Source organism: Tachypleus tridentatus, chromosome 7 (genome assembly GCF_004210375.1).
Source record: "Tachypleus tridentatus isolate NWPU-2018 chromosome 7, ASM421037v1, whole genome shotgun sequence".
NCBI classification, from domain to species: Eukaryota; Metazoa; Arthropoda; class Merostomata; order Xiphosura; family Limulidae; genus Tachypleus; species Tachypleus tridentatus.
In genome coordinates, this window is record NC_134831.1 from 42,245,091 (window position 1) to 42,272,669 (window position 27,579).

Genomic DNA, 27,579 nt, shown 5'->3' on the forward strand with positions numbered 1-27,579 from the left:
CTGATATACCGTCACTATGATTGAAATTAATTCTGGATCAACAGCTGAGAATAACAAGGATCCTTGTATACCAAAAGAAGGATTGCAATGAATACAATGGCTATGAATTCCTGCCTCCCGTAAATAATGTAGAATATATATATATATATCGGATGTATCCAGCTAAAAGTGTTTTACATTTTCCCGCAAAAGTGCATGTGGTACTACAGTTCTGTTAATCGAATGTCGAATAATAACAAACAGTTAATAATTATTTTACTCAAGTAAAACTTGTATATGTCAATGGTTAATAACTTTATCATTACAATCATTTGTCCGGCGTTCCTGGAGGGAGAAGGAGTCGTAAATAACTATTGTTTATTTTATTTTATGTCAGTTTTCAGTTTTTCCTTCACGCAACACTTCCGAAACTCGCGTTTAGCGGATGTATTTGAACTTATTTATCGGTTTTTAGAGGATCTAAGTAGATTCCACAATGTAAACTACTAATTTCTGAAATCAGGGGTTCGATTCCCCTCGGTAGACTCAGCAGATAGCTCGATATGGCTTTACTGAAGAAAAACACAAGTATGTTTACAAATATACAGATCAGTAACAATTTAATAAAAAAATTAAATAATTGTATATAAACGAATATAACTTAAATACAATTGAATTAATAGCACATTACAACTTTTTTTTTTTTTTTTAATTTTGCTACACTATGACTATCTGCACTAGCCATCCCTAATCTAGCACTAGTCATCACCATCCACCGTTATGTTATAACGCCCCCACGGCTGAAAGGGTTTGAGGTGTGATGAGGGATTCGATCTCGTGACCCACAGATTGCGAGTTGAATGCCTTAACCATCTAGCCATGAGCATTTTATAAACGACATAAGTACTTTGTGAAAATAATTCAATTTATTAACTAATAAATAAGACAGATAAAATATCTATTATCATAATTTTACAGTACAAGAAGAGAAAATTTCATTGTAGGGTTATTTCCACTATCTATTACAAGAATGTTTTAGCGCTTGTAATTTTCTAAAGCATTATTAAATATTTCAGTATTCTGTGATAACAAGAAACCAACTCGAAGTGAAAATTTATCTAAAACGGTTGGTATGGGTATTAAAACTTTTATTAAAATAAAGTTTGTTTTTGGAATTTCGCACAAAGCTACTCGAGGGCTATCTGTGCTAGCCGTCCCTAATTTTGCAGTGTAAGACTAGAGGGAAGGCAGCTAGTCATCACCACCCACCGCCAACTCTTGGGCTACTCTTTTACCAACGAATTGTGGGATTGACCGTCACTTTATAACACCCCCACTGCTGGAAGGGCGAGCATGCTTGGCGCGACTCGGGCGCGAACCCGCGAATTACGAAGCGCACGCCTTAACGCGCTAGGCCATGCCGGGCCTTTAAAATAAAGTAAAGAACAACCTTTAGACCTTCTTAAGTCATGGGCCTGGCGTGCACTTTGTAATCTGAGGGTCGCGGGTTCGCGCCCGAGTCGCGCCAAAACATGCTCGCCCTCCCAACCGTGGGGACGTCAAAATTACCCGAAATTCTAAACGGCTTTAGGAAACATAGACAAACTACAGACCACCTAATTAGATTAAACGAAACAGTTATAAACAGATTTAACAAGAACAAATACACTGTAGCTTGCTTTCTCGACATTGAGAAAGTATTCGACACGGTCTGGCATCATGGATTACGATACCGCTTGACGAAAACGGATCTACCCCAGGAAACTGTTCGCTGGCTATCTAACTTTCTGGACAATAGAACGTGTAAAGTTAATGTGAATGGGGCCTACTCAGAATATTTTTCACCTGAGGCAGGAGTCCCACAGGTAGGACTAGTTAGCCCTATCTTATTTATCATGTATGTGAGCAATATGCCATTGGCGGATCTAAACTTAGGTTTTGCAACACAATTTACTGACGATGTAGCGGTCTGGAAAAGTTTCCCCACTCATTCAATAGAAGCAACGAACTTCTAACCAGTCCTGAATAACTTAGAAAAACACTGCCAGAAATATAGAATAAAAATAAATATTTCGAAAAATTAAGTAATACTATTCACCAGATTAAGTAAACTAAAACTAAAAAAAGATCCACCGAAGTTTTTATGAACGAATCACTTTTACAAACTGTTACCTCGGCTAAATTTTTAGGATTAACTTACTATACCAAATTAACGTGGATACAACATATTAACAATATCCTGGGTAGAAACTGGAAAAGAGCAAATTATAGAAGGAGCCTATCAGGCAAAAATCAAGGCACATCTCCTGATAATATAATAAACATCTACAAATCATACATTAGACCCATTATAGAATATGCATATCCAGCCTGGTTAAACATAATAAAAAAAAACTCCACAAACTACAAAAAATACAAAATTCAATTGTAACCTCAACTTATAAAGTACCCCGTAATACTTCATCCATATTTATGCACAAGTATGCAAACGTAAAGACAGTATCTGAAAGATTCTTGAATAATGCACTAAATTACTTTAATAAAAATTGGCATAAAATGATTTATTGTACATGATCTATGTACATGATGAACACAGTCCTAAGTACCTCTCTCCAATTAATATATATTTAAGAAATATAAATAAGCTGGCCACCATGCACTGGACGTTTAGAATTAAAATTAAAATCATATAAATAGATTTAAATAAATAAATAAAAAGCAACTCAAGACAATATATGGACATTGCCCTGAAAAGGGCCGGAGTATTGTGGGTTACACTGGCCCTCAAGCGCTACAACTATAACATAGTAGAAGCTGAAATGAAAGTTAGGGATGGAGGAAGAGGTCTTCTGCACATGATCCTCCAGGGTATCAAAATTTCCAACATACCCAAATACCCATAAAGAAGAAGTATGTATCTCTGTATGGACCCAACAAACACCTTCATACAAAATTTGGTGAAGATCCATAAACGTAGTGGTAAAAAACGCTACAACACTCATAAAACCGCAAAACTTAAAATTTGTGTATTGTATCACGCCATAGGTACAATGAACTTGCACACCAAATTTTGCAAAGGTCCATCTACAAGAAATGATGTAGTGGTAAAACTGAAAATTTGTATGTATTTTGTATGGCCTTAATGAACCTCCATACCAATTTTGGTAAAGATCCATACCCTGCGAAGTCTGTTTTGGAATTTCGCACAAAGCTACTCGAGGGCTATCTGTGCTAGCCGTCCCTAATTTAGCAGTGTAAGACTAGAGGGAAGGCAGCTAGTCATCACCACCCACCGCCAACTCTTGGGCTACTCTTTTACCAACGAATAGTGGGATTGACCGTCACATTATACACCCCCACGGCTGGGAGGGCGAACATGTTTAGCGTGACGCGGGCGCGAACCCGCGACCCTCAGATTACGAGTCGCACGCCTTACGCGCTTGGCCATGCCGGGCCCCCCTGCGAAGTCATTACACGAATATGGAACAGACAGTAGTATTATATGTATATTTATTTATTTTGTCAAACATACTCAAACTAAGGACTAATTTTCTTTGTGCTTTTTTTTCATGCGATCATTTGGAAAATTAATTACGAAATGATAATCTTCAAGTGCCTTAGATGTTTTTTTCAAGCTAAGGTGCATTTTGATACCACGAACGTTTTTAAAGATGATGCCACCTTTTTACGGCACAAAAATCATCAAGCTTGCATTTAAATTACTATTATTTAGTCACAGACATAACATCAACAGTTAGAATGAGGGCAAATGTGTTCTTTCCTTGTGTAGTTATTATATATTAAGGTTTTCTCCGTTTTGTATTGCCATGTGTTAAGTACCTGCAACGTTTTTATTGTACATTTGTGGTATTTGTTTTATTCTTCCTGAAACTTATGACCCACTACTTCTAATAGTATTAGTAAATTTCATTCTCATTTCATATACATTGTTTATACTTTCTGATGTTTGTAACTTAAGTTTTAGTTATAACTTTGGCCGTGATTTTACTAACCATAATCATATGGATAGTAATTCCAGCCTTTACGGGACTAGTTTAATTCAGGACACAAGGTGAGCGTTCTCTGCTTACCTTGAGTTAGATTTTGTGCTGTATAATTGTATCCATCATTCACACATGGCAAGCTTTTTTTGCCTTATGCGTTAAAATATTTTAAAATTAACTTTTACATAAGAACTTAATATTTAAAGTCTAAAAATTTTAATCAGATGTAACTGTTGTAAGTATCATGACACTGAAGTTGAAATGAAAATATTTTTATTTCATTGGTTTTGATTTAATTGCAAGTTGTTCCTTTTGTTGTTTTGAATTAAGCACAAAGCTACACAAATGGCTGCCTGTGCTCTGTCCACCACGGGTATCGAAACCTAGTTTTAAGCGTTTTAAGTCTGCAGACATGCCGCCGAGCCCCTGGGGGACAGGTTGTTACGAAGTTGTGTGCTATGTGCACTTTAATTTATAAAATGTAATTCAAATTCCAAATCATGTCTCACCCAAGATCATAGGGTTATGCATACTAAATTTTATCTCACTAAGCGTATTTTGGAGCTCAAAATGTTTGACTGCATTGCACTGGACATGCTTGCTTTTCAGCCATAATATTATGCATGTATTATGACTTTGTTAGATGTGTCTGTGGCTACTTCTGTAGTCAGACAAGGGTGAATTTTTGTCAGTTGAAGGTGATTCACCATCTCCATGTTTTTCAGGTTTGTACAACATCTATATAATAACATTTGATGTGTGCATGTGTCACAAAACTCTACTTAAACCTCTGATTGTGCTGACTTCAGAGTGGTACCAAATGAATCATCTCAGCTCTAAGGTTTGTGCAAAGATAAAATTTTTACCCAACTATTTGAATAACCTGGGTATTTTGTAAAAACTTTTACAGGAATTCTCAGAAGTGGACCCTAACTTTGACATTAATTTAGATTAGAGCATGGAGTTAGTAGGCTTACTAATTACTGTTGGTAAATTGGTTAAATAAATTAAGCTTGTATTATAATGGCAATGAAAATTAAACTGAAAATGTGTGAAACAGTAGTTCAAGCATTAAATTTGTATTGTAACAGTCTGTAAACATGTAACATCCATGTGTTTCCCTTTTCCTCACAAGTGAACTGCTCAGGATAATCAGAAATACACTGATGCTTTCTTTGTAGTTGCATATGTAACATATATTTAGTAAGTTTGTAGCATTAGTGATGGTAGAATGGTTCTCATATCCTCCACATGTGGTGTATTTATAGTGATACAAAATTATTATTTTTTTTATCTTTATGAATAATACAGGTGAATTTGTAACTGGACGTAACCTCCACAGTGGGTACTGTTGGCTGCTAATGATGATCTCGAGTTAGATCTTTGCCAGGCCTGTTTATTGCACTGACAGATCATATTTAGCCATGGCAACAATACTCCTTCGAGGATGGAATTTTTGTTCCCAGGGGTTCATTGATAATGCCAAGCTTTGCAGTAGAAGAATAAATTCTGTGAGCAAGCTGAAAATATCTCATGCTAATTTAAGAATAGCTTGCCTTTCCTATGTGCACAGTGGTTCGGAACATGAAAATCCATACAAGGATCGGCATCGCACAGCTCATTCTTTCTACAGTCAGTCTGCTATTGATGCAGCAGCAGCAAAAGTAAGTTGATATTTTTTTCTGACATATGTTTGTGCTTATTTTTATGTGCTTACATGAGTTTGTATTAAAGTTGATAAAAAAAAAAATACGTAACACCAAAAATAGTTACTTGTAGGATAACAATTTGTTTACAGTATGTCTTTCAAGCACCAATTTTTTTTCTTAAAAGAGAATCTTATAGTAATCATTGGAATTTAACTATATAAATCCATACATTCCTCTGAACAAAGTAACTTGTTCCTGAAGCATAAGACAGGTTAGCAACTCTGCAAAAGGAAAAGAAGGAAAAAAATTGTGTAAGATATCTAAGAACAAATATTTACTTATTACATGGACTCCTGATATTGTGAGTAACCATTGTTGTGTTGTGATTTAGGGGAACTGTTACTTATTATTACAGTATTGGTTTCAAATCATCAAGCTACTGGTATGTGTTGAGCTGTAATGTTGTAACTCAGTGGTCAGTCATGTAATGCTGACTGACCATTGAGTGTGGTACTGTAAAATGTACATATGCATACTGTTGATGATTTGTTCTTTACTATTACATGTTAATAAACATGTGACATCAACACTTGCCGAGATACAGTGTCTAAAAATTGGGGAAATATAAACAAACTAGTAATTGGAGTACATCAGCTGTCTGCTTAACATTGAACAGGCTGTACATATACTTTATAGGTGGCTATTATTACCATTAATGCTACAATGTAGAATCATAAGCTTTTTTCCTATTGAACATACATGCCACTTGTGCAGTGTATGTGATTCATGTTTTTTGATTTGTATAATGTTTAAATCAGTCATTCTCGGGAATTCACAAAGTGTGTTATGTTGATGTATTGAAGGTTGATAATGACGTTCTAGTATCACATGTACTTGGGAGTGGTCAGAATCATAGTCATAAACTTGATCAACTGACAAATGGAAACTTTTAAAACTTGTAAAAAAGTCATGTTTTAAGCAGGTCTTTAAAACAAGTGTAGCATAATATATATGACCTGTGTACAACGAGACCATTTGGCTCTACGTAGCCTTCCTTACACATACACACAAAAATGGCTGTCATTGCTGGTCTCCACCATTGCTTATGATGATTGATTAAATAAGTTGATATTCCTTTAGTAAAATAAACTTTGAAACTAGAGCTAGTAGATTTTTTTTTTTTAAACCTGACTCATTCTCTCCTTATCTTACAATATGGCAACCTTCAGTAAGATCACTTCCTACTCCTCTTTTAACAAAAGGCAGTCTCAGTGAGGTAACTTTTCAGTGATTGGAATCATTGTAGTAGCCTTTCTCTGAACCCTATAAGTAAATATCTTTTATTAGGTAAGGAAATCATAACTGTGCACAATATTAGAAGTGAGGCTTAGTTTAATGAATAGATGACTACTATTTTTGACTTGTAATCATCACATCTATAAATACTCAAAATTTCTGTTAGTTTTGTTACTAGCAACAGAACACTTGAGTGATTGATTTACCAATATACTTAACTCCTTTCTGTCATTTGCTTCCCAACTGTATTAAATGTATAATAAAATTATGATATAATCTTCTGTATTACTTTGCATATATTGAAGATCATTTGCCAAAATTTTTCCAGCTTACCAATTAATTCAAATCATTCTGTAATACCTAAAGTTCTCAATACAGTTTGAAATACCCAAGATTTTAATGTCATTAGCAAACTTTACTAATTATACACTCTATTTGTATTGTTAATGTAAAAACAGAAGGGTAAAGGTCAAACAGTAGTCCCAGAAGTACTAGATTAATAACAAAGGTCCAGTTTGAATTTTGTTAATAACCTACTTTGCTTTTTCTTATCCATCCATCCTATAATCCAATTAACTTTTTTACCAACATCACCATTGTGATTTTAGTAGCTAGTATTTTGTGTGGTCCTTATCAAAACCTTTTGTTTCAGCAAAACTTAAGCTACAGGTAAAATAATTCATACACACCATCTTGTTTAATTTGTTTTTTATAGCCATCAATTCGTTTGACACCAACTGCCATTCTCTACTCTGGGAAAAGTCCTGATGGTAGCCACTTGTTGGTAAGAGATAGTAACAAAATTTGTTAGAAATATTTTTATGTATTGAAAATTTTAAGTTCTATAAGAAGTTTTTAGCAGGCCTTTCATGAGCCATTAGAGGACACTTGTTAAAAACAACTACCCAATCTGGTGTTTTCTCAATTTGAACTAAATTTTCTAGACATCTCTAATTGGCTAAAAAGAAGGTATTATCAAACTATTTTTGTATTGGGGCTGCAAAAGTGTTTTGAAGTTGTTAGGTAAGTGAAGTCTATCAGTGCATTATGAGCTTAATGGCAAAGTACAAGAATCATGGAGGTCATCAGATGAAATTGAAAAGTATTCAGGAACTGTTTAGAATCACCTTGGTAGATATTGTGTAACAAGCTAAGGACAGTATTATGCCTGTAGCTGCTTTCCAAGTGTTGCTGACTGCTTGTCCTGCTGCTGACTGTTGAAAGCTAAACATAAAGAGGTAATAGCAGAAGCATAATTAATGATGCTAAGAATGTGGTTTTATTGATAATTACTGATTTACTCCCAATGGGTAGACCTCAGTACCAGTCACTCTGTTAGAAAAATTAAACAATCTTAACTGGAGTCTAGCTTACCTTTTCCATACATTAAACTTGTACCACCTCTTCCTGTTATCTTCAGAATGTAATAGAGAAATCAGAGGCTTTTATCCTATAGATTTCCTGGATTAGAGTTAGGTAGTAGATGGCACTCTCTAATTATGGTCTCATTCATTGATTGTTTATTACCTTGGTATTAATAAACAAGAGAAAAAAAGTAAAGGGAAGTGAGTTTGATGGCAGTATTTTGGTTATTTAGATAGTTGGAAAAACTGGAAATCTTTATTTCAGTTAGTTATTTTTGTCACAACTGGTATAATCGGAATTTCAACAAATCAATCATAATTTTGATTTATCGAGTAGTTCATGCAACACTAATTTAATATAGTTGCTACTTATAGTTAATCAGTTATATTGATAAACCAATTAAATCTCCTCAATTTGCACTAGATAATTATAAATATCAGTAAGATGACGTCTTACTCGTCTTTCCTTAAAAGAAGATAAGATCTCAATGGATAGTGTGTTTGTATCTATTACAATGTTTAGAATTGTTTACCAATCTCTGAACAATTGTGGTTACCTCAAACCACTGTTAAGATATTTTATATGCCACGAGTCTTGAATAAAACTAACTCCTGTACTGTGACAGAATGATGTAGTCATTAAACTGTAGCCTTTCATCAATAGAAAGGTAATATATCCTCGATGTACAGCATTTCCATGAGCACCAGCACATGAACAAAGGTTTTAATTCAGCATTGCTTTGTTGAGAATTAATTAATTGTAAGAATTAATGGAATTTTGCACTTGTTATTTTAAATATTCATGACCATCAATGGTGGTGTTTTTCTTTCGTTAATTTTTTTGATTATAAAAAATAAATGAAATTTTTAATAATTTTAATTAGAATTTTGATTCAAAGTATCTGAATTTGCCAGTGTCTACTGATTTGTCTATTTGATCTTATTTTTTCCATTTGAACATCTTTGCCATTTCTTCCATCAACTAAAAAGATGCTCACTTTTGAAATCTGTTTTCTTTAAACTAGAGTTCTTTTGGGTTCACAACTATTATGTTAACCATCTGTCTTGTTTTGACTAGTTTTTCCTATGGAGTTATCTGTCCATCTAGTTTCTCATTAGATTTGTTCCTGTTTTGAAAACCCTTTCAGTGCTGCCTTTAAAACTCCTGTCAATAACTAGTTTCTTTCCACTTTGTTCAACTCTATTCCTGATTCTCCAGCTCTGGCATGGATTCTCTGAGTCTGGGTTGGTTCAATTATTTTCTCTACCTATTCTTTCCTTCAACTTCTCATTTTTTTTCTTTCTGGTTTCCCGTATGTTTTTGTTTAATGAACTTTCTCGTCCTTGGTCATTTTTCCTTTCTTTCTTTGGATCTTAGGGGTCTCTTCATAGCTTTTTTTTTTAATTATAAGTTGTGCTCTCACAACTTAATGCTCTCACTTCTTCCATTTCAACTGATTGCCATATTCCATGTACTATGGCATGACATTCTTTTTTCTTCTTTTTACTTGGGGGAGCCATCACTTTGACATTTTTTTTTATTGTGTTCCTCCCACACCCCTTTACCATAGGGACAGGTTCATTTTATTCCCTACCTTTACCCATTTAGATTCCATTTGCTTTTTTTTTTCCTGTAAAATTATTCTGTTTTTCATCATCTTTGTTGTACTGTCTGTTTCTCATATCACTTTTATTACCTCCTTTAATAGCAGTTTACAATGGTATTTTTTTTGTTGTGGGATTTTTCTTCCTCTAGTAACTTATCTCCTTCCTCATTGAGAAGACTGGTGAAACACACCATCTGGCTTGTTTATTCTTCTGTAGACTGACTCTTTTTCACCCCTTTTATGTCTTTCTCATTGATGTCTGTGAATGAGATTTTGCAGGTGGTGACTTAACCCGTCTCCAGCATTGTGGTTTCATCTGCTATTAGCTTGTGTCTCCCTCTAGTTGCCATTGTCAAATCCTCAAAGAATTTGTATGTAGGTAATTTGTTGCCTATATCTTTCTATAATCTCCATAATGTAGATATACAGAACCCACTGCATGAGATCCTTCTCTCTCTCCTGAAATTTGTATTGAGTGTGAAATAATGAAGTGTTAAGACCATCTGCCCCTGCTCTAAACCTTCTGTTGAGATAGGGCTTTAGCAGTCTGTAAGTGTGTGTGTATAGAATTTCAAACTGTACTATAAAAAGAAAATACATCACTTGCTGAAGGCTTGCTCTCAACTGGTTAATGCATGCTGTCCATATTTGTGGTGACCCACTGCAATATTGTATTGGAGTGTATGTAGATGATAGAAAATTCATGCTTGGTTCATATATATCCAGCATTTTCCTTTTTAGCAGAATAAAGCGAGAATTCTTGCTTTTCTTGTCCCCAATAATTTTGGAGGTTGAGAGAGAGAGAGTTCCTTTTAAATCACTGTAGTCCTGCTGGTATGATATCTGATGGATGCATTTCTGGGATGCTTACTTGGAAGTGTAATAAGACCACCCTTTACATTGAAAACCAGATCATTCCTTATAGTAAGCTCAGCCAGGTGGGCCTTGTTTACTTCTTGGAATATGGGTGTGGGATTATTCTTCTTTATATCTGATTATTATGGTTATTATTATTATTCACTACTTTATGATCTGAGTTGGCCTGGCATGGCCAAGTGTGTTAAGGCGTGCGACTCGTAATCTGAGGGTTGCGGGTTCGCATCCTCGTCACGCCAAACATGGCTCTTTCAGCCGTGGGGGCGTTATAATGTGATGGTCAATCCCACTATTCATTGGTAAAAGAGTAGCTCAAGAGTTGGCAGTGGGTGGTGATGACTAGCTGCCTTCCCTCTAGTCTTACACTGCTAAATTAGGGATGGCTAGCACAGATAGCCCTCGAGTAGCTTTGAGTGAAATTAAAAAACAAACAAAAAATAAAATGATCTGAGTTACTGCCCTAGTCACATTAAACAACCATGCTCTGCCAACCATCTCAACTGTTGTGGCTGGTTGAGTAATCTTTCATACTTCTCACTTACACAATACTTTAGTATCAAAGTATCAAGCAGAAGGTTCTTTTTACATACCTTTTGCTGCACTACATTAATCAGTGAAAAGCATTCTATGCATGAGAAAGATCTTCCACTTGATGATTCCCCTTTACTTCCTTAGTGAGTGACATGCTGTGTGGTTTCCTTCATCTCTCTTAACTCGCTGCACAAACTCCCACTGTTCTCTGTTTCCATGTGTATCTTATCAAGAATGAGCCTTTAATGTATGGGATAGAAGTTTCATTGAAGTCTTGTGCTAAGATTTTTTTTGACAGTGGTGCAAAGTAATAAACCCTTTTTTGTGCAGAGAGGTGAATATATATTAGAAATATGTTTTCAGGTATTTATAATTTCAACTTTTATTTCAAAAGAATACATGTTTATAACAATTTCTAAGTTTGTTTTTAGATATATCACAAGTAGATTAAAATTAGTCAATAGTGTTTAAAAATTAACTCTGACATTTAATGTTTGGTTTGATTTAGCTTATTTTTAGTTTTACTTATAATTTAGTTTTCATTTGCAGCTTAATTGCAAACCTGAACTGTTTAAAGTTCTGTTTTAATGAGTAGTAATATGGTTCTTTATTTTTAGTATGTTGGTGCTTCATTCTAAATCAGTAAGAGACACTGTCGTAATGCTTTTTATGTTTTCATTAGCTTATACTTCTAGTTAATCACTGAGCTCTGAACTTTATTTGTTAAGAAAACTCACTAAATATATCTCTTCCTTTCTTTACAGTATAATAGAATAATTTGCCTGTGTTTAACTTTGTGTTTGATTAAAGTTTGTGGTTTGTGTTTTATATTTTTTGTGCTCTCTCTCTCTTTACTTCTAATTCAGAATTGAAGATAAATGAATCCAATCTCCTTAATGAAGTATGCCTGAGCCACCCATTTTTGTGTACCCTACCAATTAAAAAATTGGTGTTGATAAGAATACTAAGATACTGTTGTTGTGCCGTTAGGTATTATATCACTCTAATATGATTGTTTACTTTACCACTGTATGCGTGATTATTCCATCAGTCATATCATGTGTTAAGAAAGTATAATTTTCTTACTTATTCCATGAATGCTTGAATACCTAATTACAAGAATATTTGCATGTAATTTTTTTTTAGATAAGTACTTGTTAAAAATCTCCATTATTCTTTTAACTTTTTTTTTTTTTTCAGCGAAGTGCACAGTATTTACACAAAGAACTGCCAGTGAGAATTGCCCATCGAATTGCTGGATTTCGTAACCTTCCTTTTATTGTTGGATGCAATCCTACCATCCTTGAAGTGGTAAAAAGCTTTTCTTTAGTACGTGTGTGTGTGTGTGTGTGTAACTTTTGAGCATGGTTAAAGGTGTTATTCAAAGAGAACTAAACTAAATGGATGTAATGTGTCACTTGAGAAATGTTAAATACACGTGGGATTTTCATATAAGTGAAAAACTGTGTTGCGTGGTTTGTTAAAGTTATAATTTTAGTATTTTGCAGTACATCTGACTGTAGTAACATAATGTTTTATGAACTTCTGTCAGGCTATTAATGTATGTGTCATTTCTTTTTTGTATTTTTTTTTTCTAGCATGAGATGTATATTCGAGCTTTCAACATTCTTTCAGAATTTCCAGTGGTGAGTATTTTTGAAGAAGTAGAATGTAGCTTCATTCTTCCATCTGTAAAACTTATTTCTAACAGGAAATACTGTATGTAGATGTAACTTGGCATTTCTAAGACTGCCATAATTATGTAACCATGATTAAAATGTAATCGTGCATTCAGTGTGTTCACTGTATATTCAGAGTTTTACTGCAGGTTACTTAATTTCCAATTATTGATTTGGTATGTTTAGATCAAACTTGTGCTTTTTATTTTCCAGATCACTGATTTTGAAGCAGAGAAGCGTTACAGTGAAATGCTACAGAAACTCTTAGATTATCACAAAGACGTAGTCAGTCAACTGGCTGCTGGATTCCGAGAATGTAGAAAACACATTAAAGTGAGAAAAACACCTTTTTGTTCATAAAACAACACAGTTGTAAATGTGGTGATGTAAGTGTGCTCCCAGGAAGGGTGTGATTGCATTAATGATTTATTTAATGAAATATAAAAGACAGAACATAATGTATTCTGTATCATATACTAATTAAGATATGAATAAGAAGTTCAGCTGTTTTTTTTATTTTAATTATTTAAGATTATTAATTTTATTATTTTTATTAAATGTAGGAAGTATTATTGTTATTTGGGTTGTAAAGGTGATTCCATGCATTAAATTGTATTCTAATTATCTCTTGTTTCACAGAATAAGGAAAAGTATGAAATGCAACAGAACTAAAAATGTGTTTTCAAGCTTTTTGTAATCTTGAAGCACTTTTTATATCTCTTCTGGTACATTTACCTGACATTTCTGTAACAATAACACTGTAGAGTTACATGGACAGTTGCACCTACCTGGAATTTGTGATTTCATTTGTATTTAAATTTACTGTTGTGGTATTTGTAACAATTAAAGAGCTTTAACCTCCAAATTCTGTTTGTAACAGCATGTTACAATTTTACAAATCTTCAGTATTATTTTATGTAACAAGAAAAGGTATGTTTGTGTAGATGCACATAACTAGGTGAACAATTGTTAGCAACAACATAGTATAGAATCCAGATATGTGTACAACTGGTGGTATGGTGTTTTAGAAGAAAAAATTTTTCCACCCATATTTTTAGCAAGAAGAACTTGTTAGAAATTTTTTAGACCGAACATTAACTTCTCGATTAGGAATTAGAACACTTGCAGAGCATCATTTGGCATTACATGAGGAAAAGGTAAGACTTCTTTTAATGCTGTTTATAAACTTAGTCTACATATGTAATGTCTTTAATCCTTAATTTTAAGTTGAGGGATGAAAAGTGCTAAAAACAGTGTTAAATGTATCCATGTAGTTTGTTAAATATTATCATGTAGAATATTAACTGTGTGAATATTTAACTGAAACTAATTAAAATGTTTACCACAGTAATTGAGAAGGTGTCCCCCACTAGTACAGAGGTATGTCTTTGGATTTACAAATTTCAAATGAGGGGTTTGATTCCCCTTGGTGGGCTCAGCAGATAGCCCGATGTGGCTTTGCTATAAGAAAACACACACATTAAGAAGGTCTTGGGTTTAATTTCTTTCTTTAATTCTTATTTATCTACTTTTCTTTAAAATGTTTAACAAGTATTAATCTAGTTATCATGAACATTACTATTTGTGGTCATTGGAGTTTTTTTACAAAAGTTACTTAATTGGATAAAAAAAAAAAAGTACATAATTTCTTTCTTTGAGAGATGACAACATATGTTCGAATAAATATCAATGCCATAGATTTATAGATTGTACATTATATCAGTGTTAGCTCTTATAATTGGAAAACTTGAATTGTTTAATATATTAGACACTATGCAATATTTTCTTTTGCTGTAATATGTCTATTTTAAGTTTATGTAAAGAAATATTTTGTAACAGTTATGGAAAACATCTTACAGTGGCTTCATTATGTACATTATAAAAATATGGGTAATTGATTGGTCGAATTTATGGTTAGCAAAAAATTCCACATGCGATTAATTTCTTTTAACAAGTGACAGTAAAGAACTTGTGTAAAACGTATATTTATGAACTTCCCATATTTCTTTGCAGTATCTTAAAATAATATTAACTACTGTATCTTCAAAACACAACTTTATTAACATTTTTATAAAAATAAGACAAAAACTGTATTTTAACAGTTTCTTACTTCAATCTGGTTTTTGACCAACCACATAAGTATCATTATCTTCAGGTCATAATACTTGGTGTAGAAGAATTTTCAAATGCAAAAGACACAACTAAATGAAACTTTTCGTTGGCATGTTTAACTGTTGATGTTAAAATCTGTTTATTGATTTTTCTTTGTAAAAGACAAATTTTGTGGGAATTATCAACATTGGTCTGAAACTTAAAGAAGTTATTGACAGTTGGGCAGATTTTGTAAGGTAAGATTACAGTAAGTAATGTTATTGTTAAGCTATGTATCTAGTGAACAGTGAGATGTGCTATCTTTCCATATGTAAGATTGTCATTATAACAAACATGTTGCCATAAAATTATAGCTTTTAACATATTAGATATATCTACACAATACTTGATGAGATTTGGTAAGCAATGAATGGCTGTTGTATATAAAAAAAAGTTGTTTTTTTTCAGAAAAGTGTCTCCTTACAACATGTCTGTGAATTTACAAAGCTTTTACTGTGTTCATTTTCAAGTGCTTCTCAAGTTTTGTGTTAAGAATAAAAATACTTTTTTCTATCTTATAGTTTTCATTTTTTATTTGCATAACTCCTAGAATGTCTTTAGTGAATATGAAAAGTTTTTACTGGTATTATTTTAAATTTAATTATTTACTTTACCCTAATACTAACTGTATTTGATTGACTGTATGACCATTACTTAACAGAAAAATACAATATAAAATAAATTTTCATTTTTTCTTTTTAGAATGGCTGCTCCATGTAACAGAATTATGCACTACTTATTTTTACAGCTAAAACTAAAACTTTTTGGTTAGTTTTATATTATCAAGGTTGCATTTTGACTCTCTTGGAGTATGCTGTAGCTAGATTTTACATGGAATGTGTAACCAGTGGCTAGAGTATGTAATAACATTACATGGAAGATGTAAACAATAGTTATAGCTACCATCCTGAGCATGAGCTATAGAGTATTCTGTTTATTTTACACAAGTTTTCTTATCTACTGTAATGAGTTTCTATTTTTTACATTTTAGTTACTTTAAAACAAAATGGGGAAAGTATCCAGCTTTGCTTCATTTATTAAGTTGATATATTCTAGATTAAAAAACCAGTGTGTCACTTCATGTAACACTTGATTTCTCAAAACTAGAGGAGTCATAAAACCAAAATTCACTTACCCAAATATAATACTTAATTACTTTATCCATTATGATTTTAGTGACTGGGGTGCTAGGGTACTGTTAAAGGAGCTACCATGAAACATTGTAATTGTTGTAAATGTTGGTATGGTTTAAAGAAATTAATAAGCCTAAACTAAAGACATTGTATGAGATAACCTAGCCTAGAGCTGAGTGCATACAATTTCTAATGAAAGTAAAAATCAGTTCAGTTTTTAAACTTAAATATTTTCTAAATTAAGGTTCTGTTTTATCAATCTTTTAATAAGAAACAAACCTCTTTAATCAACAGAGACTTTAAAGTGAGAACTCAGTAAATATTCTTTCAGCTTTGTAGTTTATACATTTCATTTTATGCTTTTGTAGCTAAGCAATATTACATATAAAAGCCATTGTAGAACGCATTGTTATGAAACGTTGTTGTTCTTATCTACTGATTTTTTTTTCTAGCTTACCTCATTACAAAAAGTGTGCAAGTGTTCTTTTGTTTTAATTTCATTTTTATCTTTTTTCTAGACAAACATCGGAAGAAAAGTATGGAAAAGCTCCAGTCATCAAGTGTGATGGACATGTAAATGCTAGCTTTCCATACATTCAGATTCCTTTGGATTATATAATTCCAGAACTTTTGAAAAATGCAGTAAGGTATACAACTTTCATTTTATCATCAAATATGTTTAAATACTGTGGTTTAAAGGTTTTTAATTTACTGTAGAACTATGTTGATATTCAATAATTTGCAGGAGTTTTTAACTTTCTCCTACATTGTAACATTATCAGTAGGTGGTTTAAATTTTTTTTTTGATATTAAAAAATTTACTTAACTCTCAGTTTACCAATTTGTTTTGCCATTCACCACAAGTGACATCCCCTTGTGTCATAGTAAATAATTTTATACTGTTACCTATAAAAGCACTTCATCCATTAACCCCCAAGTTGTAACACTGAATATATGTACTAGATTATGAGAAATATTGGAATTTTTGTCACAGAAAGCCAAGTTTGGAAAATTAAGCAGCCCTTACCAAAACATCACTGTGTTGATATATATAAAACCAGGTTCACAGATAGTAAAATAATATAAACATAGTTATACGTTTTTAACATAAACTAAGGAACTACAGCAAGTTTTTGTTACTGTAGAAGAGCTAAAGGTCTGAGATGTGTGCTGATTTAGTTAAATATGTATTTTTTTTAACATAAAGATAGCAAATATAGAGATACAAACATAAAAGTAAGTAGAAAGTACTGTTAAAATCCTTTTTCCAAATATAGGCTGTTTTACTGTGTTGTGTATGGTTGACAACTGATTGGGTAGCATTGCCCTTAAGCAGCACAGTTAACCTTCTGAATCACAGCTATGTTTTCATAGCTTTGGTAGTTGTTTTTACTACCTGTAAGGATGTTGAATAAACTTTATACTAAGTTCGTTCTATTTTTATCTATTCTAGAGCTACTGTTGAAAGTCACTATGATAGTTCTGAGGCCAGTTTACCACCTGTTAGAGTTACCATAGCAAATAATGAAATTGACTTCATTATAAGGTAAGCTATAAACAATTTTGCCTTAGTTAAAACCTTTGAAATTTATACTGAGAGTTAATTGAATGATATGAGAGTTATGTTAAAAGTCCTGTGTTTCTTTGGAACTATTTTTTCCATCACTGATTGTGGTCAATTTGATGACTATGTTAAAAGTTGCCTGAAACCACCAAATTTCTTTTCTAACAAGCTGCTGAACAGGGTGGTATAACCAATTTGGAACTGCACATCACTTCAAACTATCATCAGAACCTTAAGGCTTTCACTGTTTATGGATGACAGCTTCTAAATCCATGTTTAAGCAAGCTAGTGCCATAAATACTCACTGGAACTGTATTGGAAGACCATAGTGATGTAGTCCAGTAGGATTACTCATCATTCCGGCTTCTTTTACCATTTTTCTCACGAAAGTGGATGTCTATTTCAAAATGTGACTGGAAGCTTGAGAATCTTTGTCAAATTATTGCTTATCATACAAGCATATACAAGAAACCTGAAACTCCTTCTTGGCCATCCCATTTAATAAACTAAACTTTAAAAATAAAACACTCAAAGCCAGCCTTTACCATTCCCTTAAATGAACTGCATTTACCATATTCAAAGGCCAAACACCATTAGAAAAATAAAGCTATCTAAGCTGAATATAAGTTGTACTCTGTAAAAATTTATATTTTTGTCTTCTAGTCATCACATTTTAACCATTAAGTACAGAAAAATAAGCATCAACACTGTCAGTTTCCTTAATAATCTTACACTCTTCAGTCAGATCCTTACTGATTCTTCTTACACTCTTCAGTCAGATCCTTACTGATTCTTCTTACACTCTTCAGTCAGATCCTTACTGATTCTTCTTTTTTCAAGAGAAATGAGTTTTGCAGGCTTAAACTGTTTTTGTGTGATAACCTTTCTATTCTAGGTATCATCCTAGTAGCTTATATCTGAATCTTTTTTTTCTATAGTAGAGGCTGCCAACCCATGGCTCGAGAGTTGCATGCAGCTTTTGAAAAGCTTTACTCTTTTAACATGGGGTTGATCTATATGACAGACCAAGTAACCTCTTTGTACTCATTTAAAGTTCATTTAGATTTAATTCTTTTATCTTTCATTATAGTGTGTATATATCATTACAAAAGTTGACAGCATTTCACTTAACATTATAAGTCTTTAACCCATAAACGGTGGCTATCATCAATTGTTGTTTTCACAGAAAAAGGCAGCCATTATCAAAATATTTTGATAGTTCAGCTATCATCATTTGATGATACTGGCTAAAAACAGTTGGCAACCCCCTCACACAGTAGTGACGATACTCACTTAAAGCATTGCACCTGAGTCATGGAGCAGAAAGGAAGGGTGCTTCAGGTAAGGGAAATGAAGTATTAGCACATGATAATTAATTCAATGAAAACTTTTCAGATTTTTCATCATCAAATTCAATTGTTTCAAGCTTGGAATGTGATTTAGATAGTGAAACAGAATCCATTGCTTCTCAGTTAGTAAATTGTCACAATTTTGATTCATTTATTCATTCTTTTGATAGTAGAGATGCTGGACTCTGAAATGAATTTAGGCTCATGGTTGAATCCTAAGAATATGAATTTTTTACTGCTATATTTGTTCAAAGTTTAATGAGTCATATTGTGCAAGAAACTAACAGATATGAGTTTTGTAAATCCTTGAATTCTGAAGAAAGTGAAGGTAATCCTCTCTCTACTTCATGAAGTAAGAAATAGGAAGATACAACTGTTGAGGAAAGGTACACTTTTTTTGCTCTGGTGATGCTTATGCCACGTGTAAAAAAAAAAAAAAAACGTGTTGGCTGATTATTGGAAGAATGATCCCTTTTATAGGAGCTCCAATTTTTCCAAAATACATTAGTCAATATTGACACAGGAGAGATTTTAGATATTTGCACTTTACAAATAATGAACAGAATGCAAACAATCAATTGTGGAAAGTTCGAGAAGTGTTTACAATGGTGAAGAATAAAGCTAAGAAATCTTTTTTTTCCATTTCAAAAAGTAGTTATTAATGAATCTTTGATTCTTTTCAAGGGTCACTTTGTTTTCAAGCAATACATTCCAAGCAAACACCATAGATTTGGAATAAAGTTCTTTGTATTATGTGATTGTGAGACAGGAATTGTAATAGATATGGTTATCTATTTTGCAAGTGATGTAGGTGTTTCCAATGATCCTCAATTAGGATTTTCAGGATCAGTCATCAAGCAATTGATGGAAGACTACATTGGAACAGGTCATATATTATATGTTGATCATTATTATACAGATCTGGAATTATGCAACTTTCTCTTTGAAAATAAGACTGGAGACTAGTTTTTGTGGAACAGTTAGAAGTAATCAGAATAACATGCCTAAATTTTCACCTCTGAAGATGTTGAGATCAAAGGAATATTTTAGCACTTTAGTGGAAAAACAAACATCCTGTTAAGTTGATTAGTTCAGAACATAAAGGTGAAATGAAATACAGTGTAGATGATTATTACAAAATTAAACAACCAATAACCAAACCTGATATGGTTTTAGATTATACTGTTTGCATGAAGCTAGTTGACAAAAGTGACATGCAGATTGGACAGATTGATTGCCTTCATAAATGTGTGAAGTGGTACAAGAAGTGTTTTTTTACTAAATTGATATCTTAATTTTGAATTCTTATAATGTGTATGTAGTAAAAAACTGGCAAGAAGCCGTCATTGAGATAGTTTAGTTTGAAGGTAATTTACCAATTATTTGAAAGGTATGAGAGGGTGACAAGATATTTTCAAGGGAGACATAGTCTTACTGTTCCTACTGAACTTACTGGAAAAGAAGCATTTTCTTGATACTTGTTAGAAAGCATTCCATCCTCAAGTGTTAGAAAAAGTTGACAAAGACAATGTCATCTGTATGCATTCAACAAGAAACAAAAAGAAGTGAATGATGGTGACTACCTGGTATAAAGAATGTAGAGTAGCACTGTGCAACTCTATGTTGTCATGATTTTTATACCCTAAAAACATTTGAACTTGTAATAAATAAGTCTTTATTATGCTTTTTTTCATTTTCTTTCATATTTTATTCAAAATTCATAATAAAAATGCTAAAGGTTATGTTTAAGAAATTTTTCCCCAATTTTTTACGTCCGTGGTGAGCTTACAACATTCCTGCTGTTTAAGAGCTAACATACAAAACAATCATATTTTTTATTGGAGTATTTCTAATAAAATAAAGATTTCTCCATGAATATATTGAGTATTTGTTTTGAATAGTCTGTATGCAAAGTAATTTTCATGTTTAAAATTAAAAATAATTTTCCTTATCTGAAAAATTTCAGACTTCCTTTGTATAGTTCCTAGGAACTTTCGAATACATTTCAGACGTTTTTTTTCATCAGTAAAATAGGGGTGGTTGATAAAATAGATGATGACGTAATAGAAAATGTATCATGTGTCACATTGGGGGAAATTCAGGATTTTTTTAGATATTGCCTTGTACAATTAATAACTTAAAACTTGTATGCTATTTTATTCCATTCTAATTAGTATAACATTAACAGAAAGTAATTTAACAAAATTTTGAATGTAATACACTAAGACTTTCTGTCATATGCAGTAAAAACAACCTAAGTGGATAGGGTTAAAAAAGCATATTTCATATGCTTGTAATTTAAAATAAAAGGTTTTGGCTTAAGGAGTACAAGAAAGTGTATGAAAATATGTAGTTAAAAAGTTTATTTGATGTTTCATTATATATAAAAGAGCATTTTGGTAAAAGCAACAATGTGTGTATTAGTTTATAAGACAAAAGCATTTGTACTGTCCAGAGCCATCAAAGTGGTGCTATTGGGAGCCTCAGTTTTCTCTCCTACCTTGTCAGAGTTAGTTGTATATTTCTGTGGTAAGAGATTTTAGACTCTCTGATAATGTGGGTTGCAAAATTCTGTCTCCCTTCCTGTTGTGAGTTGGTCACCTCTGGTCTATAAAATAGCTTTATAATCGTTTTTGACTTGTATTCAGTGTGTCTATAGATACAACAAAAGTTACAATTTCAATGCAACTAAGAGATCGATCAAACAGAGGACCAAAGTCTATTTTTTTCCTTAACACTTGTCAGTAGTACCAAAATATATTCATCTTACTGCACCTTACCTTTTTTTTTTTTAGTGAGTAGAAGGTTCTTATTTTTTTTATGATCAAAGCTTTGACTTTTGTGGATGATGCTGTTGCTCTAGATAGGGTTCAAGTTTTTTTTTGTTGGTTTCTTTTGTCTTCACAACATTTAATAATTTCTCCTGACCTTAGTCAATCTGCATTAGCATCATATTATTGAAAGGTTGGTAATTTTCTTTTAATCAAATATCTGGCTGATAAATGTGCATTCCATAGAGCCAAGGCTGGCACCTATGATGACAAACTGTTCTAATAACTTATGGTAAATCTTGGCATTTTATGATGTTGAACAATTTTTATAAAAACAGGATGCAGATAGAAGGGTTTTGACTTATTTTGTCTTTTAATATTTTAGTATAATTTTTAGAATGGTAAGTAGCCTTTAGATAAGTTTAAAACTTGTACTCCAAAGCTCATTTTATAACTAATCCTAATTGAATAGAATTATTCATTGTATATTAATGGGCATTTTCTATTATCACTACTGGTTTTATTGAATTTTATACTTAACTCTCTGTATAATGGCTCAGACATTTTGACCAACCTTTCAAGCACTAAACTATATATACTGTAACTTAATGTAGTAACTGTTTCTTCACAAAATTAAGGAAACATTAAAAGACCATGATTTTACTAAGTAGTAGATGGGGACAATTGGAAGTAAATCATTTGCTGATTAGATGATGAGGCATTAGAGAATCAGGTTTTGTATTTAATAATTTTGACTATAGATTTATTTGTGTATGAATGTATGAAGCCTTTATAAAGTTATTCTGAATGCAAGGTGGCTTTCATGTTAAGAGTAATATCTTTTTCATTTTACCGTTTTCAAGTTTTTGTTTGCCTAACCTCTGGAACCTTCTAAATCAAACTTTATATTTATTTGTTATTTTCTTTACCCTAACACTTAACTGAAATGAAACCACCATTCAAGAGGGAAATGAGAAGTTGAAAAAATACAAAACAAATCTAATTTACCCATTTTTCTTTTTAGAGTACCTGCACATTGTAACAGTATTTTTATAGTCAGAGTAAATCTTTTCAAAACTACTGATAATTAGTTTCAGTGCTTTAAACCTGTACTTTAGACCTTCTCAGAGCATGGTGAAAGTATTGTAGCAGGACTTCCTTATGTAAACAAACAAGTTACCAGCATGCTCATCAAATTTTGATATCTAAGCTCTATCATGAAAACTTTAACAATTTCTGTTTAAGTTTTTTCATAGCTTAATAAGTTTCTTGTTTTTTAAATTCTGATATGGTATGTTACTTTCATTCACGTAAATAGCTATTTTTCTTCATTGCTACTCTCTAGATTAAAACAAATTTTGCACATGCCATGAGCTTTGAAGCTCCCATGTACATTACCACTGACTGATTCAAATGCATCTCATACAAATCATCATCCTACAACCTTCCATCAATAGGAGTGCAACACATACTCCTGATGCATGTGACTCCCTCTATTTGATTCTACCAAACTATTACTTTGAGTTTGGCAGCACTTGTGTATAAATCTGCAGACATACTTCTGTGCCACTGGGGGAAAATACTTAATACATAATAGGTGTGGTATGTCTTGAACTTAGACTTTATATGCTGTGTTATAATGTTGAATTTGTGCATTCAAGTTTTTTTTTGAACCAATTTCTCACAACTTGTTTACTCTTTATAATACAATAATGATTTTTTTCAACTTGTTGAGTTATTCCAAAGTGGAATGAATTTATATTTCTATCTGGTTACAAAACTTATTACTTTACAAAAACTTATTTCTTTCTGTCAGCACAGTTGTATTTGGTTATTCATTTTGAATTCTGAATTACAAGTTACCACTTTGAAGGTTATAAGTTCTATCAGCACATTTACATGGGCTTCATGTGATGGTACTTGGCTTTACTTTGTTGGGAGGTTGATCATACTATGAGTTGACCTTCCTTGGGCTTTGTCTCAGGTTTGGGACCCATGTATTTCAAAACATAGGTAATTAACTTTGGAAAGATAAGACATTATATTGATATGAATTTTGAATAATTTTATTGTTGTTGATATTATTATCTGTAGTTATTTGAATTCTTTAATGTAGGTTTTGTTTGATTGATTGATATTAATGTTCAGGTTTAGAATTAGGCTTACTTGTATTCTTTGCCCGAAATTATTCACTTAGGCTAACCATGGGACTTTTGTTATTTTAGGATTACCTGTAATTTATCTCATTGTTACATCAATCATAAGTTTAAGTATAGTGTTTTTTCTTCTGTACATCACATCTCATATATGTATGTTCTTGCTAATACACACTTCCCTTATTTTACAAAATGTTATTATTTATCTTCTTGACTTCTTCATATTAATTTGGTTTGTGTGGAATCCATGAGCTGTGGGGTTTGCAAAAACTTCTATCAATATTTTACATACCTATTATTAGGTTAAGGTTTTTATATTAGAGCTTAATGTGTAACAGATTTACTGTTATATTTATATCTTAATATTGATTGTTTAAGTTAAACTTATATTTAAAAATGTACATAACTTGTACTGATAAATCTATTTTGCAAAATTCTGCTTTGTATTAAAGTTCTTAAAGATTAATGAGTGTAACAATCAACATTATATGTGTACCTAAACACTAGTGTATTGTCAATATTGTTAGGCAGGCTGAAATTTCTAGAAACTGTTCTCAAGCCTATAGCTGGAACCAACATGATGTGCCAAGAGACAGTGTATAATATTGGTTTGCTATAGTTGGTATACTATAAACCTAAAAAGTTATAACTGTGATTAACACTTATCAATCAAGAACTTCAGATATTTGACCAGGAATGTTTATGTATTTCGAACATTACAAATTGTTTAACTTCATCAGGTTCACATGGGACATTAGTATGTTTAAGAAAACATTACATAACTTCATTGGTGGGAAACTCAACATGTGACCACTGAAAAAAGAATTCAGAGTTATCTAGCTTCCCTATTAAGTGAATTGTATCTATATCATCTCAAAATTAATTCACTCCTCATGAACCCTCTATAAGATACCAAAGAAGTTCTAGATCAGATAGGAAACTCAGTATTGTTTGTAAGATAATAATACTTTTGTATGTAAATCATTATTTGTAATAACCATTATTGCAACTTGTATTGTTGGTATATATCATTCTTACTGGGAAGTATTGAAAATTAGATACATATCAACATTAATTTAAATTGGCATTTAACTTGGTTCCAGGCCTTTTTGAAATTGTATTACAATACAAGCGATATCCTTTGTCCTGTACTGTTCATTTAGGCTAAACAAGTGATTTTTGGTTTTCTTGAAGTTTAATTTGCAGGTTAATGAATAATTAGGTTAGATATTTTGTGTTTTTCAACACATAACATATACTTCATATGTTTCTTTGACTACACTGTTACTTAATATTTACAATGTATCAACTATTTTGTTTTTGTAATTTTTTATAATTTATATTTCTTATGATTAATTTTGACCTACCTGCTCCTAATATTGCTCACTTTACTCCTACAGTGGTTCAAACTATTTCAGATGATTACATTTTGTCAGCTTTCCTCCACCTTATCATGGATTGCATCCAAGCTTCTACTGCAGAATCCAGTAGGTCTATTTCAGGTTTTTTTAGACACATTTTGCTGTATAGCCCCCCTTCTCATCCTGACATATTTTCATTATGATCTTTTTTGTTTCTCTTTTGAGATTAGGTACTTAATCCTATCCATTTTATTACCTATCTAGTTTTTCAGCTTTGTATTACCCTGTGGATTCTGCTACAGGTAATGTTTACCTTAACTTCAATTTTAAGTGTTCCATGTATGTTTAGTGATTTTTGTGGGATATATCCTTGCCTTTCCCTCCATGTTGGCCTTTTGTCATTTTCGCTTCTATCCATTCACATATGGCTTTTTTTACTTTTGGGATTTTATAGAGTGAGACACTACTGTTTGTTTACCATTAACTGCTACTGGGTGTTTATGGTCAGCTCTTTTTTCTATACTAGTTTGCTTTTGGGGTTACTCTGGTAAATTTAGAATCACATGGTGTACCTGTGATGCTGTAAAATGTTTTTTATATGCTGCTCTTTTTTTTCATTCTGATACATTGTTATCTTTATTCATTTAACATCTCTGGCACATTCTTGTATTTTACCTGTCCTACCTCTGGGTTTTCTTCTTTTATCGTGTACACTCAGTGATGATTGGAGTTCTGAATGAAATCAGTCCTACCTCAATCACTTCTCGAGTCTTCCTCATAAATGTTCATTTCATTTTTGAGGTACTTGAGGTATGTGATAGTTGAATGAAAATGTAGAAATGGCTTGTGTAAAAATGTTTGTTTGTTTGTTTGTTTTTGAATTTCGCCCAAAGCTACTCGAGGGCTATCTGCGCTAGCCGTCCCTAATTTAGTACTGTAAGACTAGAGGGAAGGCAGCTAGTCATCACCACCTATCTCTAACTCTTGGGCTACTCTTTTTCCAATGAATAGTGGGATTGACCATCACATTATAATGCTCTCACAGCTGAAATGGCAAGCATGTTTGGTGTGAATGGGATTAAAACCCATAATCTTCAGATTACAAGTCCAGTGCCTTAACCACCTGGCCATGCCAGGCCCCAATCCTTACGGAAACAAGATGACCAAAGTCCAATAGAGGGTTTTATGTGGAAATACTTGTTTTCATGTTGCTCTCTCCCAATTCGACTACCAACTGCCATGGAGCCGAGCTTTGAATACATCACCGTAGTCTGTGTACGGAACAGGCACAGCAGTGATAATGCCAGAGATAATGTCAGTATGTTCAGACAGGTTTACATTCTGTTTATAACCTCAGTGTTTTTTCATATTCCATCACTCTTCTTCCTCAAATGTTTGCTCATTCATGTCACTCTTGTTCAGATCTTTCTGACTGATCCTTCCTGGCCAGCACAGACCTGGTATTTGTGTCTGTTTCAAAATTTTGTTTCTTTTTGTTCTGGATCAATTTTGTAAACCTACTTTTTGGCTCATGTAGTGTATTTTTTATCACTTTTTTGTTTCTAGCCATCTTCCACCTTCATTCTAAATTGAATCCAGATGACCTTGACCTTCTCTGTCCAGTGCCTGCTGTGGATTGCCTCATTGCTTTCATGGAATTTTTCCATTGAATCCTCATATTTTTCTTTCATTATGCCACATTTTTGTCTGTGATTTTTTTTTTTTTCCTAACCTGTTGGGTTTGGATTCTGATTTAACTGACCTTTATTCATTGTCTCCTTCCTATTTTCATTCCTATTATGCACCTTCCCTTTTCCCTACATATTAATCCTCTCATCTGTTTAAGCTACTTTGTCTATTGAGTACTATGACTACACCTCATATGTTTATTTTTCATTCTCTGCTTTGGATAGCTGTTTCTTCCTGTTTTACACTTTGGAGAGACTGACTGGGTAAAGTACACACACCTCTTATTTTCCAGGTGCATACCATTTTCTTTCTCTATGGATCACATTCTGTAGTGAGTGGTACCTATTTAGGTGTACTTACACTGGTCAGAGCTGAACTGTAAGGTAGTGATTACTTAACAATTATACTTTTCATGGCCAC

At 32.6% G+C, this 27,579-nt stretch overlaps 1 protein-coding gene across 10 annotated transcripts in view; it reads left to right on the plus strand.

The window, feature by feature from the left end:
• Positions 1-3,636: 3,636 nt before the first annotated feature.
• The window catches only part of LOC143255522 (branched-chain alpha-ketoacid dehydrogenase kinase-like), a 31,926-nt gene continuing 7,983 nt past the window's right edge, over positions 3,637-27,579 (plus strand). Inside the window, exons 1-11 of one of the 10 annotated variants that reach the window (XM_076511315.1) lie at positions 3,637-4,051; positions 4,709-4,824; positions 5,295-5,647; positions 7,644-7,712; positions 12,507-12,617; positions 12,905-12,952; positions 13,199-13,318; positions 14,044-14,142; positions 15,260-15,333; positions 16,788-16,916; positions 17,723-17,815. In XM_076511315.1, coding sequence (XP_076367430.1) covers positions 5,408-5,647; positions 7,644-7,712; positions 12,507-12,617; positions 12,905-12,952; positions 13,199-13,318; positions 14,044-14,142; positions 15,260-15,333; positions 16,788-16,916; positions 17,723-17,815 — 983 coding nt within the window. In that variant the 5' untranslated portion in view covers positions 3,637-4,051; positions 4,709-4,824; positions 5,295-5,407. Of the gene's footprint in view, positions 4,052-4,586; positions 4,825-5,294; positions 5,648-7,643; positions 7,713-12,506; positions 12,618-12,904; positions 12,953-13,198; positions 13,319-14,043; positions 14,143-15,259; positions 15,334-16,787; positions 16,917-17,722; positions 17,816-27,579 lie in introns of those variants that run through there. The other 9 variants (XM_076511319.1, XM_076511314.1, XM_076511316.1 and 6 more) reach the window with 9 other exon arrangements.